The 15,391-nt window shown below is 49.4% G+C and overlaps 1 protein-coding gene and 1 long non-coding RNA gene across 3 annotated transcripts in view; one reads left to right on the forward strand and one right to left on the reverse strand.

Annotated features, from left to right (window-relative positions):
- Positions 1–15,391, forward strand: part of ap1m3 (adaptor related protein complex 1 subunit mu 3) — a 125,336-nt gene that overhangs the window by 29,528 nt on the left and 80,417 nt on the right. The window contains exons 3-4 of one of the 2 annotated variants that reach the window (XM_085983242.1): positions 3,765–3,826; positions 7,930–8,060. In XM_085983242.1, coding sequence (XP_085839368.1) covers positions 3,765–3,826; positions 7,930–8,060 — 193 coding nt within the window. Of the gene's footprint in view, positions 1–3,758; positions 3,827–7,929; positions 8,061–15,391 lie in introns of both variants that reach the window. The other variant, XM_085983241.1, reaches the window with a different exon arrangement.
- On the reverse strand, positions 2,794–6,372 carry LOC147122277 (uncharacterized). The gene is made up of 2 exons (XR_015077717.1): positions 6,106–6,372; positions 2,794–3,047 (listed from the first exon to the last, which is right to left on the reverse strand). It is a non-coding gene; the product is annotated as an uncharacterized LOC147122277 (long non-coding RNA).

Below are 15,391 nucleotides of genomic sequence, written 5' to 3' on the forward strand. Positions count from 1 at the left end.
ATATGGGGTGGAGGCTCTGAGCGAATTTGTATTGTAGCCCTCACTTGGGGGAAAATAACCTGTGCTGTCTCCTTACCCACAACAGGGCTAGCCAAAGGGCGTGTAGTGTTTTTATTGGCTAAGACTGTTCAGACAATTTGCATGCTATTGGATTTGTTCACTTGGAGGGGCGGGGGTGGTAGCGGTGTCCACCTAGGAGGGGTTATGCCAGGGTAGCAGGTAACTGGAAGAGGATTGATATGGCAGAGTATAGCTGTGGGGGGCAGGTGGAATTACAGCCGCTGATACATCATGGCATGTAGTTGGAAGGTCAGAACTGTTTTTGCACGTACCTGTGAAAGGGATGTGCTCCTGGTCTGTAGCTACAGGGAGTGATGGACAGCTGAGACTTCTCGAGATTATGTGCGCTTGGGGTGGGGGTGGGGGTGGGGGTGCCATTTCCAACTGACAGCTGTTTAAGTGGGAGGTTCCTAGGTGAGGTATGAGACCAAGATATAAGCTACAAATTTAATCCTGAGGTAATTCACAAATTAAAAAATGATTTGTAAATTGCTATTGGCCAGACATTACAGTTGGCAATTTTAGTAGACGATGCTTAACCCATTTGTTTGGCGTTTCCCTCCGGCGGCTATTTTTACAGAGGAGTCATGTAACACCTGCATTAAAATAGCAGACAGAAAAACATCATGGAATGTGCCAAGTGTTCATCCACTAATGTCGGCAACAATAATTTTAGCCTTATATGATGGAATATATTTGTTTTACAGTGGCCCGTAATTTCCGATAGGAGGCTTCCTGCGTGCTGATGCCTCCTATCGGAAAAAAATCTATGCACTTACCTGGGGGCTCCCGAGGTCCACACACTTCCACTCCTGGGCCTCTCCACAGTCAAAATGCACAGGGCCCATGTATCCCAGGGGCGCAGGCAGTTCGCAAGCGTCCCTGGGATCACGTGGGCCAGGCCAGCCAACAGCAGAAGGGAATCTCCCTTCATACTTTTGACAGCTAGACCTGTCAAACATATGAATGGAGATCACCCCAAAAACACACCAAAACATTAAATAAATTAAGAAAAACCATCACGTTTTTAAAATGAGTTAAAATGACAATAAATTAAATAATTTAAACAAAAATTTTATTTTTTGAAAAAATAATTAAAGTTTTTTACAGGGGTAAAAATAAACTTACCTTTTAAAAGTATTTTAAAATGATAAATGAGTGAAAATTAAAAAAAAAAACTTTTTTCAACTCTTATGCTGGTAAAAGCAGGCCTTACACCTGCTTTTACCAGGCGTAAGATTTCTAAGGGTTTTCTGCGGGCGGAGGTTGTGCAGAAAGCGGAACTCTCCACCCGCAGAGGCCCCTCTCCAGGGCAGGCGTCCGATCTGTCAAGAGCATTCTTGACAGATCGGAAATACCGGTTTTCAGCGCATGCGGTTCGCATGCCTGAAAGTGGCATTTCCAATGTCCCAACGGGTGTGTAACATAGCTCCTACACACCCGTAGGCATCAGAAAATACAGGCCAATATGAATTTAATTTATAAACTGATAGGGGGAGAAATTAGTTTTAGCCAGTAAAGTTGCTGGTGTCACCGGCAACTGGAGTTAACTGCCGCTGATAATGGCCGCAACGCTAACGGAGCAAAATTCATCTGGGGGGGGATGGAGATTGTTGGTGTAGCACTTACCTTCCATGCAACGCCGTCCTGGTGGCATTGCTGGAGGCAGCCAAGATGAAGTTCCTGTCCAGGTCCGACATTGTAGCTTCCCACAGCCTCTGGGATCGAGGCTGTGGAGCTCGTAAGGAATTGTGGGCAATGAAGGGGCATGAGAATTAAAGGGGCCATACACACTGAAGCAATACAAATTAAAATGAAGTGCAACAATGCAGTTTTCAACCTTTTAAAATAATATTTAACATTAAAAAGATGTCCCAAATGTGAATATTCAGCTCTTGAAATGGAATTCCCTTCCTAACCGCAAAAAATGGGAAAAATGCATAAGCACCAACACAAATGGCTCAACAAGCCAGGGAAGGCGCACCCAGGGTCTCGCACGCAGCACTCCAGCTTTGTGCAGGACAGGCCCTCTACCCACAGGGGCCAGGAGGCCCTCCAGAAAGAACGATGTGGGACCAGATCACCGAGGCCGTCACTGCCAGCAGAGTCACCCCCACCACCTGGCTCCAGTGCCCAAAGAAGCTTCATGACTTCAGACCACTGGTCAAGGTCAGTGAATGCATCTTTAAGAACTGTCTCCTACCAACTGCACGACTAGCCTGACACACTGCTCAATGCACGACCCCCGCCCCCAATTACTCAACTGCCAACAATCTGCACCAATCACGAGACACACCTCCACCTCCCATTCCTAGCCTCACCTCACCTCCTTGGAGGATACGGTGTAGGCCATTCTTGGCAGGAGCAGGGCTGAGCTCTTGGCCAGCGGCGGGGCTGAAAGATACAACATGCCGGTATCCTCATATGTTATGCTCCTTCTGGTATGTACGTTATGCTTTCCCGCCCTCCCGTCACCACAACTCCACCCTCGTGCCTTCCTCATTTCACACACCCAAGAAATGCAGCCTGCCCAGCCAGTGGTTGACCAAGAAGAGGGAGAGGAGAGTGAAGAAGAAGATTGATTTGACACTCCCAGCCACCAGCTCCTCAAGGTCAACCAGCAAGGACAACAGTAGGTTAGGTAAATGCAAACACAAGACACTCACTAAGACAATGTATACAGGTGATGTGTTGATTTCTTGATGTCATATTGGATGGATAGATGTATATAGGTTGATTGGAAAGTTTGCTTTGTGGTGGCTTTTATTTCAGCAACGTGGCCAAGAGAACGCTGTGATGGTCAGTAACAGAGGGAAGGTAAGGTGTAAGGGCAGACAAATGTTGAAAGGGGAATTGGGGTTGTGTTCACTGGGACCGCAGGCAGATGATTCCATCCTGGATATCCCGGCCACAAAGGGACTGTTTGGAATGCATCCTTCTGTCTGATTCCTCCTCTTCAGCTTTCCTCCTCCTTCTGCAAGCGGATGCTGTAAATGTGAAGTGACAGCATAAAATGTTGAAAATACTCAGCTGGTCAGGCAGCATCTCAACCTGAGACATGAACTCTGTTTTTCGCTCCACAGATGTTGTGTGACCTGCTGAATATTTGCAGCATATTCTATCTTCTCAAAGGCCGTCATTTACCATCCGAGCCCTTGCAAGCATCCAGCAGCACTCCCTACACATTAAAAAAAACTTTTCACATCTATTGCTGCAAGCCGCCACTTCAGTATAATCAAAAAAAAAAGTTCAAAATCTTAAATCCAAATTTACCTGAATGATGTATGTGTCCCTTTAAGAGATGCAGACTTCACCACTGTCAGTCTGCCACCAGTTACTGGCAGCGCAAAGGTAGGGACTAAAATGGCGGCTGCTGTGAGACCCGCCAGCAGCTGGTGAAAGAGTGGCGGCCAGCGTTTTCGCACCATTTCCTCGCCCATACATTTTAAAATTAATTTTGATTTATAAATTGAACTCATGTAACATTTGATGAATCTGCAAATCTAAAAATGTGAAATGAAGTGAAACCAAATAATTCCTGATTCAGATCCCTATCACAATTATTTGACATTCAGAATTTTCCATACAGTTTAAGACTGACTGACTGGCAGATTAGACATTATTGTTGTTAGAATATGACTGCTCTGCTGTTTAACCCGTTGTTCTGCAATTTAACTTCTTTAACCTTGAACACCAAGTGGTAGCAATGACAAAGAAAAATGGAAATGCAGCCTTGGTTTTTGCGTTTTTATATAAAATTATTCAGGTGAGTGTCATTCAATCAATTCCTGTGTTCTCATAGTGTCAACATTAGACCCATTGCCTGGACTGCTGGACTATTGTCGTCCCGGATTTATACATTGATCCATACTGAAGGAATGTTTTACCGTCATTCTCACATCGAGGCATATGGGCTAAAAATTTGGTTGGGCCCGATTTGGGGTGCAGAATGCCTGGTGCGCAACCAGCGCGCTCCAGCAGCCAGAGTCCCGAGCTTCCTCCGAAACGGGGCCTCCTTTCAATATTCCCGGTGAGCCATGGGCGCCTGTCGCGCCTCCAGAGGCAGCTTGCTGGTTTGGGAGTCTCCAATTTGGAATGGCTGCCTCGCTGGCCGGCCCTGGGGTAAATCCTGTAAGGGGAGGCGGAGAATAGTGGGGGGGGGGGGTGCGGCTCATATCGGCCTGAAGTAGTGCTGTGGTGACGGGAGGAGCATTCCTGCTCTTCTCGGCTCCGCATGACGGTAAGCAAGGCCCACTGGTTAGGCTGCATGTAGTTCCAATAATTGAGAGCGGAACAGGCCCGGCGGACGAATTTCCAGCTGGGCTCCTGATATGCAAAGAGCCGATCGCCTGTTTAAGGTGGGCACCAGGGACGCCTGGACAACTGCTTTTCCCAATATGGCGGCGCCGCTGACACAGACGCATATCGGACGTGGAATGTTGCGCCCCGAAATTGGTCCTTTTGGCCCTTGTTTGCCGCCTGGATAACAGCCGTAATGAGGACCAATTTCTACCCCATATTTCCTGAGTGAGCTGCTGCATTGTCACATTCGCAGTGAAACACATCCTTGAGTCGACCGCCTCACTATCGCTCTCACATTGAGGCACAACCCCGCACTGGACTGGACTGGACCGCCTCACTGTCACTCTCGCATTGAGGCACAGCCCCGCACTGGACTGGACCGCCTCACTATCACTCTCACATTGAGGCACAGCCCCTGACTGGACTGGACTGCCTCACTATCACTCTCACATTGAGGCACAGCCCCTGACTGGACTGGACTGCCTCACTATCACTCTCACATTGAGGCACAGCCCCGGACCAGACTGGACTGGACCGCCTCACTATCACTCTCACATTGAGGCACAGCCCCTGACTGGACTGGACCGCCCCGCCTCACTATCACTCTCACATTGAGGCACAGCCCCTGACTGGACTGGACTGCCTCACTATCACTCTCACATTGAGGCACAGCCCCTGACTGGACTGGACCGCCTCACTATCACTCTCACATTGAGGCACAGCCCCGGACCAGACTGGACTGGACCGCCTCACTATCACTCTCACATTGAGGCACAGCCCCTGACTGGACTGGACTGCCTCACTATCACTCTCACATTGACACGCAGCCCGGACTGGACTGGACTGCCTCACTATCACTCTCACATTGACACGCAGCCCGGACTGGACTGGACTGGACCGCCTCACTATCACTCTCGCATTGACACACAGCCCCTGACTGGACTGGACTGGACTGGACCGCCCCGCCTCACTATCACTCTCACATTGAGGCACAGCCCCGGACCGGACTGGACCGCCCCGCCTCACTATCACTCTCACATTGACACACAGCCCCTGACTGGACTGGACCGCCTCACTATCACTTTCACATTGACACACAGCCCCTGACTGGACTGCCTCACTATCACTCTCACATTGACACACAGCCCCTGACTGGACTGCCTCACTATCACTCTCACATTGACACACAGCCCCTGACTGGACTGCCTCACTATCACTTTCACATTGACACACAGCCCCTGACTGGACTGCCTCACTATCACTCTCACATTGACACACAGCCCCTGACTGGACTGGACTGGACCGCCTCACTGTCACTCACATTGACACACAGCCCCTGACTGGACTGCCTCACTGTCACTCACATTGACACACAGCCCCACACAGGACTGGACTGGACCGCCTCACTATCACTCTCACCTTGAAACACCGTAATTGACTTGACTGTTTCACTATCATAAGAACATAAGAAAAAGGAGCAGGACTAGCTCATATGGCCTCTCGAGCCTGCTCCGCCATTCAGTAAGATCATGGCCGATCTTCTACCTCAACTCCACTATCCCGCCCTATCGCTATATCCCTTGATTCCCACTATCACAGCGAGACACAGCGTTGGATTCTGCTCTGCGGTGAAAGGTGGTGATTGGCCTGGGATAGTAGCAGTAAGATTTCGAAATTTGCAGGTAGAGGGAGAAAGCCTAATAGAGGACTCTTCTCCCTCCAATTCAGCCTCATTACGTTTACCTTTGTGGACCACAGTCTCTGCCGAGGCCTTCAAAACCAGGCGCTTTCTTCTTCTTCATCATCATCTTCAGGGCTTTTCTGCCTCTTTCTTAGCAGCAGGAATCCCACCAGCACCCTGCCCTGCATGCCAAACCATAAGAAAATGGGTTGGGGATCAAGGTACACTTGGCAACTCTGGTTGGATGTATTCCTGGAGGTTTGATCATGTGATGTCTGATCACGTGATTTTGATCACATTACATTTGCCCACTGTTTGCAAATGTTACTCATTTCCCTTACTTAACTCTCTCAGTATCAGATTTCAGTATAATTTATAAATCAAAGCAGGTCTGGCTAACCCATTTCTTGAGCTGTTTATAGGTTGCTGCTGAACTTTTCTTTTCTACTAGTGTTCCAAATCCTGTTATCCGTGCATTCTCCGTGTTTCTCTCACATTCCTCGTTTTCCTCACACATTCCTTGTATTTTCCATCGCTTCCCACTGGTGCCGCCCTTTGCCTTTGTCTGGTAACCTGGCCCCACCCCTCTCCCTTCCTGTCAATCAATGCGACCGATCTGGCCCAATCTCCTTATCAAGACTGCAGGGGTAATTTAAATTAAAGAGAGAAGTGGGATACTGAAGGGCCGAAGGTTAATTTTTCAGCTTTAAATTCATAACCTCTGCCCCCCGCCCCGTGCAGAGCCTTTATTGGTCCACCCCCATTTTTGGCTGGATTTTACCATCTCTTTGGTGATATTTCCTGGGTTTTCTCCCCTATCCAGTCTGTCTGAGGCACACAGGTGCGAAGTTCGGCTTTTCCCCTGGGATGCTAGCAGCAGTGGCTGGGAGAGCAAATCTCAATTCTGGGAGACATTTGACAAAATCTAAAATTAATAGTTAATGGTGCTGTTAACTCCAGGTGGATTCCCCGCTCAGGCCTGAGTTAAAATTACAGTCGGGTCTCAATGATGTCATTGGGCCGTAACATGCGTATGTAAAGAAGGACCCTGTTGGCTCCGGGTGTGTGCCCTTGCTGCCTGCTCAGGAGATCAGGTTAACTTTGCAGGTGTTGCGATCATGGCGGCTTTCGGACAGGTAAGAGCCAGGGTGATTTTAACTGCCCACTCACCAGATTTCTGCTGAGTGAGTGGGGTTAAAATCGCCCCCAATCCTCATTCCTCTATCATAGTCCCCTACTGCACTACCTCACCAATACTCTCACATTGATACAAGGTACAAGGTGATAGTGACTCACTCTCATTCTAACAATGGATCAAGATCTCTGGAACCAGTATTGACTGGACTACCTGGGGGTGACTTCAATGGAAAGGAAAATCAAGCAGGTATAAAACAGGCAGTTGATCTGCTACTGCCCATTTTGCGTTCCCGCCGAAGTTGAATTCACCCCCCTCTGAGCTTCACTTGGGCCATGAGAGGTACATTATCAATACTGGGTGGCTGACTGGCACAGTGCGCTGACCACCCGCCCATCCCCCTGCCCACTCACTCCCACGGCCCCCTGTCCCCCCACTCCCCTGTCCCCCCCGCCTGACCCCCATCCCCTCGCCCGTTCAGCCCTCTATCCCCCATCACCCCACCTGTCCACCGCCCAACCCCCACCTCCGGCTCCCCCATCCCCCAGCCTGTCTCCCCACTTGGCCCACCCCGCACCCCTGTAGCACCCCCCCCCGTCTCTCCATCCCTTGAGCCCCCGTCCCCCCGTCTCCCCACCCAGAGGTAAGGATTATCTCCTTACTGAACCATAGGCAGTTTATCTGTCCAGTCATTGTTACTCTGACACCATTTGATTATCATTCTGACGATCATCTTTTGTATCACCCTCAGGTTTTCACAGAATATTTTAAAGAGGTCGAAGAGGAAAGTATTCGAGATAACTTTGTTATCGTTTATGAACTTTTGGATGAGGTGATGGATTTTGGATTCCCACAGACAACGGATAGTAAGATTCTCCAAGAGTAAGTGCAAAACAGAGCAAGGTGTTTGTTTTAATCTATTTACCCAAACAGATTAACTTAACCATCTGCAATTATCCCTTCTTTCCTCGGTTTCTTTCTCAGAGCCAATACCTTCACTAATTACCTTTTCAGTGCTGGAAATAACTGTATTGTAACACCACCTCACAAGCTTGGATTAATTAAATGTGTAAAAGTGATTCTTTATGCTTAATAGTACTTTTTCTGTCATAGTCTACAGCAGCCAGTAGTGTCTGAAACCCAGGGCACACTTGTCTGGCCCCTGCTGCTGAAGGTAGTATCTGCAGGCTGATGGGTTGTTGCAGTTATGGTTTGCTTATGCTGGACATCCTAGTATTCTAACAGTGTTTGAAAGCAGATTCCTCGCTATCCCACCCACCCCGGCAAAATTAAGTGGATTGTCAAATCATACAGACACTGAGAAATGATAGAATACAAATCAACCTACCTTTTCAATAAACACTGGGGGTGATTTTGCCAATGGGGAGCTTTTGGAGGCTGGACTCCCACTTGTCGGGTTTCAGTCCCGCCTCCAACAACTTCTGGCCAACCCATGCTATTTTCCCTTGATTGACATTGTTAAGCCCGTTCAGTGGGCTTAGCAGAACAATTAAGGGAAAGCCGGTTGCAGAGAAAATTTTTGACAGATGAATTGTCATCGTTTGACAGCTCTGTGAAGTTGTCAAACAGTGACATTCTCTGTAGTTTGATGAGGTCTTGAATTCAAGACTTCATCAAACTTCTTTCTTTTACAGAAATGAGATAGTTGTTGCATCTGAGAATGCAACGGCCATCTGTCATCAGCAACACGGAGGTCCGAGACTCTCCGCATACACACCGACTGAAACCTGCAGGAAGAAACAAAGGTAAGTACACTCTTACTAACTTACCTCAGATACTCACCTCTCCACTCTTGCACCCATCACTTACCTTCACAGCGCACTTTTGCACCCCCCCCCCAACCCCCGCAGACCCAACTACTCGCTGAGCTGAGCTGGCGGGATTCGGAGCCTTTGGGAAGCCCGCACTTGTGAGGGCAAAAAGGGGATAATCCTATTTTCTGCCTGTTAACTACCTGTTAACAGGCAGTTAATAGGCTTTAATCCCTTCCCGCCTCCAAGGAGACGGGACCTGGGGCGGGACAGCTACCCGCCTCCTGCGAAGATGGCATGGAGTTGGGCTGGGCACCCGCCCCCAAATTCTGCCATTTTCCCGGCAGTCCCGCCTCCATACCCACCTCCCCAGGGCTGACAAAATTGCCCCCTATAGTTAACCAAAGTGGCGTCAAGCTTATGTCTTACCCTTTAATTCAGGAACAGTCCAAAGTGCTCATCGCAGTGGGAATCACTGTCCAGCGCCCTAAATAGATTAGGAGTCCAGCACAGTCTTTAATACTTTCTCAGCGCTCCTTTTTTTGTTGTTGCTTTGCGCTGATTCTTTATGGCAATTTTCTTCCCATCCCTTCCCCTCCCGCGTGATCCGCACACCGTCCCTTTGGGAGACCAGGTCGTGTCCCATCGCAGGCGTATCGGTAATGTTTTCTCTGGCCAGTTACCGTTCACTAAAGTTTGACCTGTTCCACAAACGGTAGTTGTGTTCACAAGAGACAAAATATTCCTGGCTGTGGCATATTTCAGTCTGTTTTTTCCCTGTTTGCAGAATATTTTCTGAGATGTTTTTAAAAAAATGCTTTCTTTTAAGTTAATGATGAAACCAGAAAGAATTCGAGGTCTGATGTTGTGCTACCAGCAGAGGTCACTAGTGCATTCTTTCTCGCATGCCCACACACTTGCTCCGATCAATACAGTGGGAGTAGTCCAATCCATATTTTTATTATACAGTGGAATATCTTTATCAAGAAAGGAAACTAAATGTCATGTGTCCATCTTGTGGGATATCCACCCGCACCTTATTTCTGTTGGGTTAGAAATGTAGGCCTAGAAATTCGGTGGGCTGCGCCACCAGTTAGCGCCCAAAGAGGGCACTTAGTGGGTTTAGCGCCACTGGCCACGCCTCCCGCGAAATTTAGCAGGGCGCTAATGGCGGCGTTGGCCTGTAGCGCTGCGCTGCCACCGATGACGTCATCGGTGTGCGCAGCGCCCCGCTACCGCCCCGATTGCAAAATTTGGTAGCGCCCCCCCGCTGTAACGCCGGTCACAGTTTGCGACCGGTTCAGGGGGGCCTACCTGCGGCGGTAGAGGCGCGGAGGTGCAGGGCGGCCATTTTTTTTGCTGGCCGCCTGCCAGCACCTCTTCGCGCCGCCGTCCCCGGCCTCCTGAGGCCCCCCCCCCCCCGCGTTGTGCCGGCTGTGTCCCAAGAGCCCGGCACTTCTCCTCGGTACCGGGCTCTTTTGCCGGCACTCGCGATCTCCGATCGCGCTGCAAGGAAGGCCTGCAGTACTGCAGCGCGCTGCGATTTTCAGTTGCAGTGCCCCAAGAGGGATGCGGGGCGCCTCAAGCAGCGCCCCGCTTCCGTTTGGGTGCGCTGAAACTGAATTTCCGGCTGGCGCTCGCGGCTCCTTCCGGGGCGGTACTTCCGGCGCCCTGGCGAGACTGGCGCCCCAAATGGGGCGCCACCGAATTTCTAGGCCGTAAAGTTCATGGGAATTAGTGATGATTTCTCAGGCCAGGGACGTGGCAACTCACTGCAGTTCACTAATCCCTGGCCTGTTCCATAAACCACAATCGTCTGCAGGCTTTTGGATTCAACCACTCTTCACCGTGGATTGAGTCCCAGCCGCCCATGTTTACACTCAGGCTCCAATAATTACTTCACCGCTGTCCAAGGCCAATGATGAATTGCATCTCAACTTCCCCAACTGAATTACGTCTGCGGGAGTTCAGAAATCAAACTACCATTGTAGTGATTAATGCTCTTTTATCCAATTACTTATTTGCACAGCAGAGGTTGATGAAGGTAATGCTGTCACTCATTTGGTAAGGTCCTGATTGAATGTAGAGGCTTGACAAGTTTAGATACACACAGCGATCTTTAAAAAAGTAGTGATTACTCTTCAGTATTATTCCAACCTGGTTCCACACACACAATTGTGTATTTACTGTGTCCCTCACACTAACCCCTGATCCCACTTTATAATGGTGCTTAATGTAAAGACAGACCCAATTATACAGATCTCATCAAACCGTATTGAATGTTGTCACTTCAGTTACACCTGTAACTGTGGTCTAGCTTTAAGCCTCAAATTGCAATTTCTAATGAGCGAAAGATAGACTTGCATTTATATAGCACTTATCACAACCTCAGGACAGCCAATGAAGTACTTGTGTAGTGTAGTCACTGTTGTAATGTGGGAAACGCGGCGGCCAATTTGCGCACAGCAAGCTCCCACAAACAGCAATGTGATAATGACCAGATAATCTGTTTTAGTGATGTTGGTTGAGGGATAAATATTGGCCCAGGACACTGGGGATAACTCACCTGCCCTTCTTCAAATAATGGGATCTTTTACGTCCACCTGAGAGGGCAGACGGGGTTTAACCTTGCATTCGAAAGATGGCACCTCCGACGGTGCAGAACTCCCTCAGTACTGCACTAGATTTCTGTGCTCAAGTCTCTGGAGTGGGAATTCAACTCACAACCTATTGACTCAGAGAGTGCTACCAACTGGGCCACGGCTGACCATAATGATTTTGATTCAGAAGGGTTCAGTCTTGGTTCAATACATGTTATGCTAATAAAGAACCTTTGTCCTGACAAATCACTGAGTTTCTGTAGTGAGAGATGAACATTTCATCAATTCAGAGGTATTTTGCTTCCTGTAACTAATCCTTTCATTGTATCAATTTCATTGACTTAAAAGCAAATAAAAACAAACGAGACCTAAATCAATGGCGTGGATCCTAAGCAATGCCATCCACCTTTGCCAGTTTTGTCCCTGAATATAATCCCTGAAGAATCGGGCCAAAAGTACCATTTAATCTTTACACAAAGTAGCAAACAATTCAACTGTGGCCTGTTATTTGATAGCTTTATACATCCTAGTGTCACTCATAATATATTTCATTCACAGAATTCGTGTGTATCTTGTTCCCAGAATGATGGGGGGAACTTTAACCCCCACCAACCCCCCCCCACACGATGCACAGGAGAGGGACAGGGGGTAGGTTACAATTTCAAAAACCTGAAACCCGACCCGACCCGCCTCGCCTCGAAGGTGCCTCCCTCCGGTTTTAACTATTTCACGATTTAAATATGCTAATGAGGCTGCGTGCCTCAAATTTTAACAAACTTTTAGATTTATTACCTGCAGGCCAGGTTTCCCAGGGCTCGGGAAACCAGGCAGCTGGAGGGAGGCGGATCCGGCAGGTAAGTGCATTTCCTGCGCTGCTTGTGGGCCAGGAGGAGCAGGAGTGCTTCCCCCAGACCCTCAAGCTAACCTGCTTCTCACCCCGCAATCTCGCCCCGACCCACCATCTACCCCCTGACCCACCATCTACCCCCCGACCCACCAACTCCCCCCCGACCCACCATCTCTACCCCCGACCCACCATCTCCCCGCCGACCCACCATCTCCCCCCCGACCCACCATCTCACCCCCCCGACCCACCATCTCACCCCCCCCGACCCACCATCTCCCCCCCGACCCACCATCTCCCCCCCCCGACCCACCATCTCCCCCCCCGACCCACCATCTCCCCCCCGACCCACCATCTCACCCCCCCGACCCACCATCTCACCCCCCCGATCCACCATCTCCCCCCCCCGACCCACCATCTCCCCCCCCGACCCACCATCTCCCCCCCGACCCATCATCTCCCCCCCAACCCACCATCTCCCCCCCCGACCCACCAACTCCCCCTGACCCACCATCTCCCCCCCGACCCACCATCTCCCCCCCTGACCCACCATCTCCCCCCCGACCCACCATCTCCCCCCCGACCCACCATCTCCCCCCCGACCCACCATCTCCCCCCGACCCACCATCTCCCCCCCGACCCACCATCCCCCCCCGACCCACCATCTCCCCCCACCCGACCCGCCATCTCCCCCCCCGACCCACCATCTCACCCACCCCGACCCACCATCTCCCCCCCGACCCACCATCTCCTCCCCCCGACCCACCATCTCAACCTCCCGACTCACCATCTCAACTCCCCGACCCACCATCTCCCCCCCCGACCCACCATCTCCCCCCCCCGACCCACCATCTCACCCCCGACCAACCCTCCCCGACCCACCATCTCCCCCCCCGACCCACCATCTCCCCCTGACCCACCATCTCCCCCCCCGACCCACCATCTCCCCCCCCAACTCACCATCACCCCCCCAACCCACCATCTCCCCCCCCGACCCACCATCTCCCCCCGACCCCACAATCTCCCCCCCCGACCCACCATCTCCCCCCGACCCACGTTCTCCACACCCCGCCCCCTTCCCCTGCCCCCAGCGATCCCTCCCTCCCTCCTTCCGCTTCCCAGCTGCAGTCTTCCAGCCCAGGCCCTCTTGCCCGACAGCCAGTCAGCCTCTCAATCTGTCTGGCTGCCGGCCAGGAAACAAAGAAAAACAATTCAAATGAAATGCTGCCATTAAATTCGACAAGACCTCCGCAGTTCCGTGTTTCCCAGCCGTTCAGTGTATCTTATTCCCAATAACTATTTTCAAAATGCCTTCAATAAGGTATCGCATAGCAGACTCATGACGAAGGTCAGAACATGTGGAGTCAAAGGACAAGTAGCAGAATGGATAGCAAACTGGCTACAGAACAGAAAACAGAGATGGGGTTAAAGGTAGTTACACAGACTGGCAAAAGATGGGAAGTGGTGTCCCACAGGGATCGCTTTACAATTTCCATAAACGATTTTGTCTCAGGAATCGGAAGTACAATTTCAAAATTTACTGTGATACAAAATTGGCAGCGGTGACGGGGGTGCAAGTTAATACAGAGCAGGACTGTGACAAAATACAGACAGACGTTAATAAATGTGCATAATGCACGTGTAATTGGCAAATGAACTTCGATATAGATAAGTGTGAGGTGGTACATTTTGGTAGTATAAATAAAGAAGTCACATACTCCTTGGAAATAAGGGTTTAAATAAGGTCGAGGAGCAGAGGGATCTGGGGGTTCAGATACACAGATCACTAAAAGTAGCAAAGCAGGTTAATTGGGCCATAAAAAAGCAAACAAAGCACTGGGGTTCATTTCAAGAGGGATAGAATTGAAATGCAGAGTAGTTATGTTAGACCACACTTGGAGTACTGTGAACAGTTCTGGTCTCCATATTATAAAAAGTATATAGAGGCACTGGAGAAAGTGCAAAAAAGATTTACTAGTATGATACCAGAACTGAGAAGTTATACCTATCAGGAAAGATTGAACAGACTGGGGCTCTTTTCTCTAGCAAAGAGAAGTTTGAGGGTTGACCAGGTAGAGGTCTTTAAGATACTGAAAGGGCCTGCTAGGGGAGATGTAGAGAAGGTGTTCCAACTTGTAGGGAAGACAAGAACTAGGAGCCGTGAATATAAGATAAATAAATCCAACAGGCACTTCAGGAGAAACATCTTTACCCAGAGAGTGGTTAGAATGTGGAATTCGCTACCACAAGGAATAGTTGAAGCGACTAGCATAGATACACTTACAGGAAAGCTAGATAAACACATGAGGAGATCAGTGTATTCCATTCCCAGTATGAATGTGGAGATCAGTGTATTCCATTCCCAGTATGAATGTGGAGATCAGTGTATTCCATTCCCAGTATGAATGTGGAGATCCGTTTATTCCATTCCCAGTATGAATGTGGAGATCAGTGTATTCCATTCCCAGTATGAATGTGGAGATCAGTGTATTCCATTCCCAGTAAGAATGTGGAGATCAGTGTATTCCATTCCCAGTATGAATGTGGAGATCAGTGTATTCCATTCCCAGAATGTATGTGGAGATCAGTGTATCCCATTCCCAGTATGAATGTGGAGATCAGTGTATTCCATTCCCAGTATGTACGTGGAGATCAGTGTATTCCATTCCCAGAATGTATGTGGAGATCCGTGAATTCCATTCCCAGTATGAATGTGGAGATCAGTGTATTCCATTCCCAGTATGAATGTGGAGATCAGTGTATTCCATTCCCAGAATGAATGTGGAGATCAGTGTATTCCATTCCCAGTATGAATGTGGAGATCTGTGTATTCCATTCCTAGTATGAATGTGGAGATCAGTGTATTCCATTCCCAGTATGAATGTGGAGATCAGTGTATTCCGTTCCCAGTATGAATGTGGAGATCAGTGTATTCCATTCCCAGAATGAATGTGGAGATCAGTGTATTCCATTCCCATTATGAATGTGGAGATCAGT

This window comes from Somniosus microcephalus, chromosome 3 (assembly GCF_052327205.1).
Source record: "Somniosus microcephalus isolate GS21.2 chromosome 3, FLI_Smic_1.0, whole genome shotgun sequence".
NCBI classification, from domain to species: domain Eukaryota; kingdom Metazoa; phylum Chordata; class Chondrichthyes; order Squaliformes; family Somniosidae; genus Somniosus; species Somniosus microcephalus.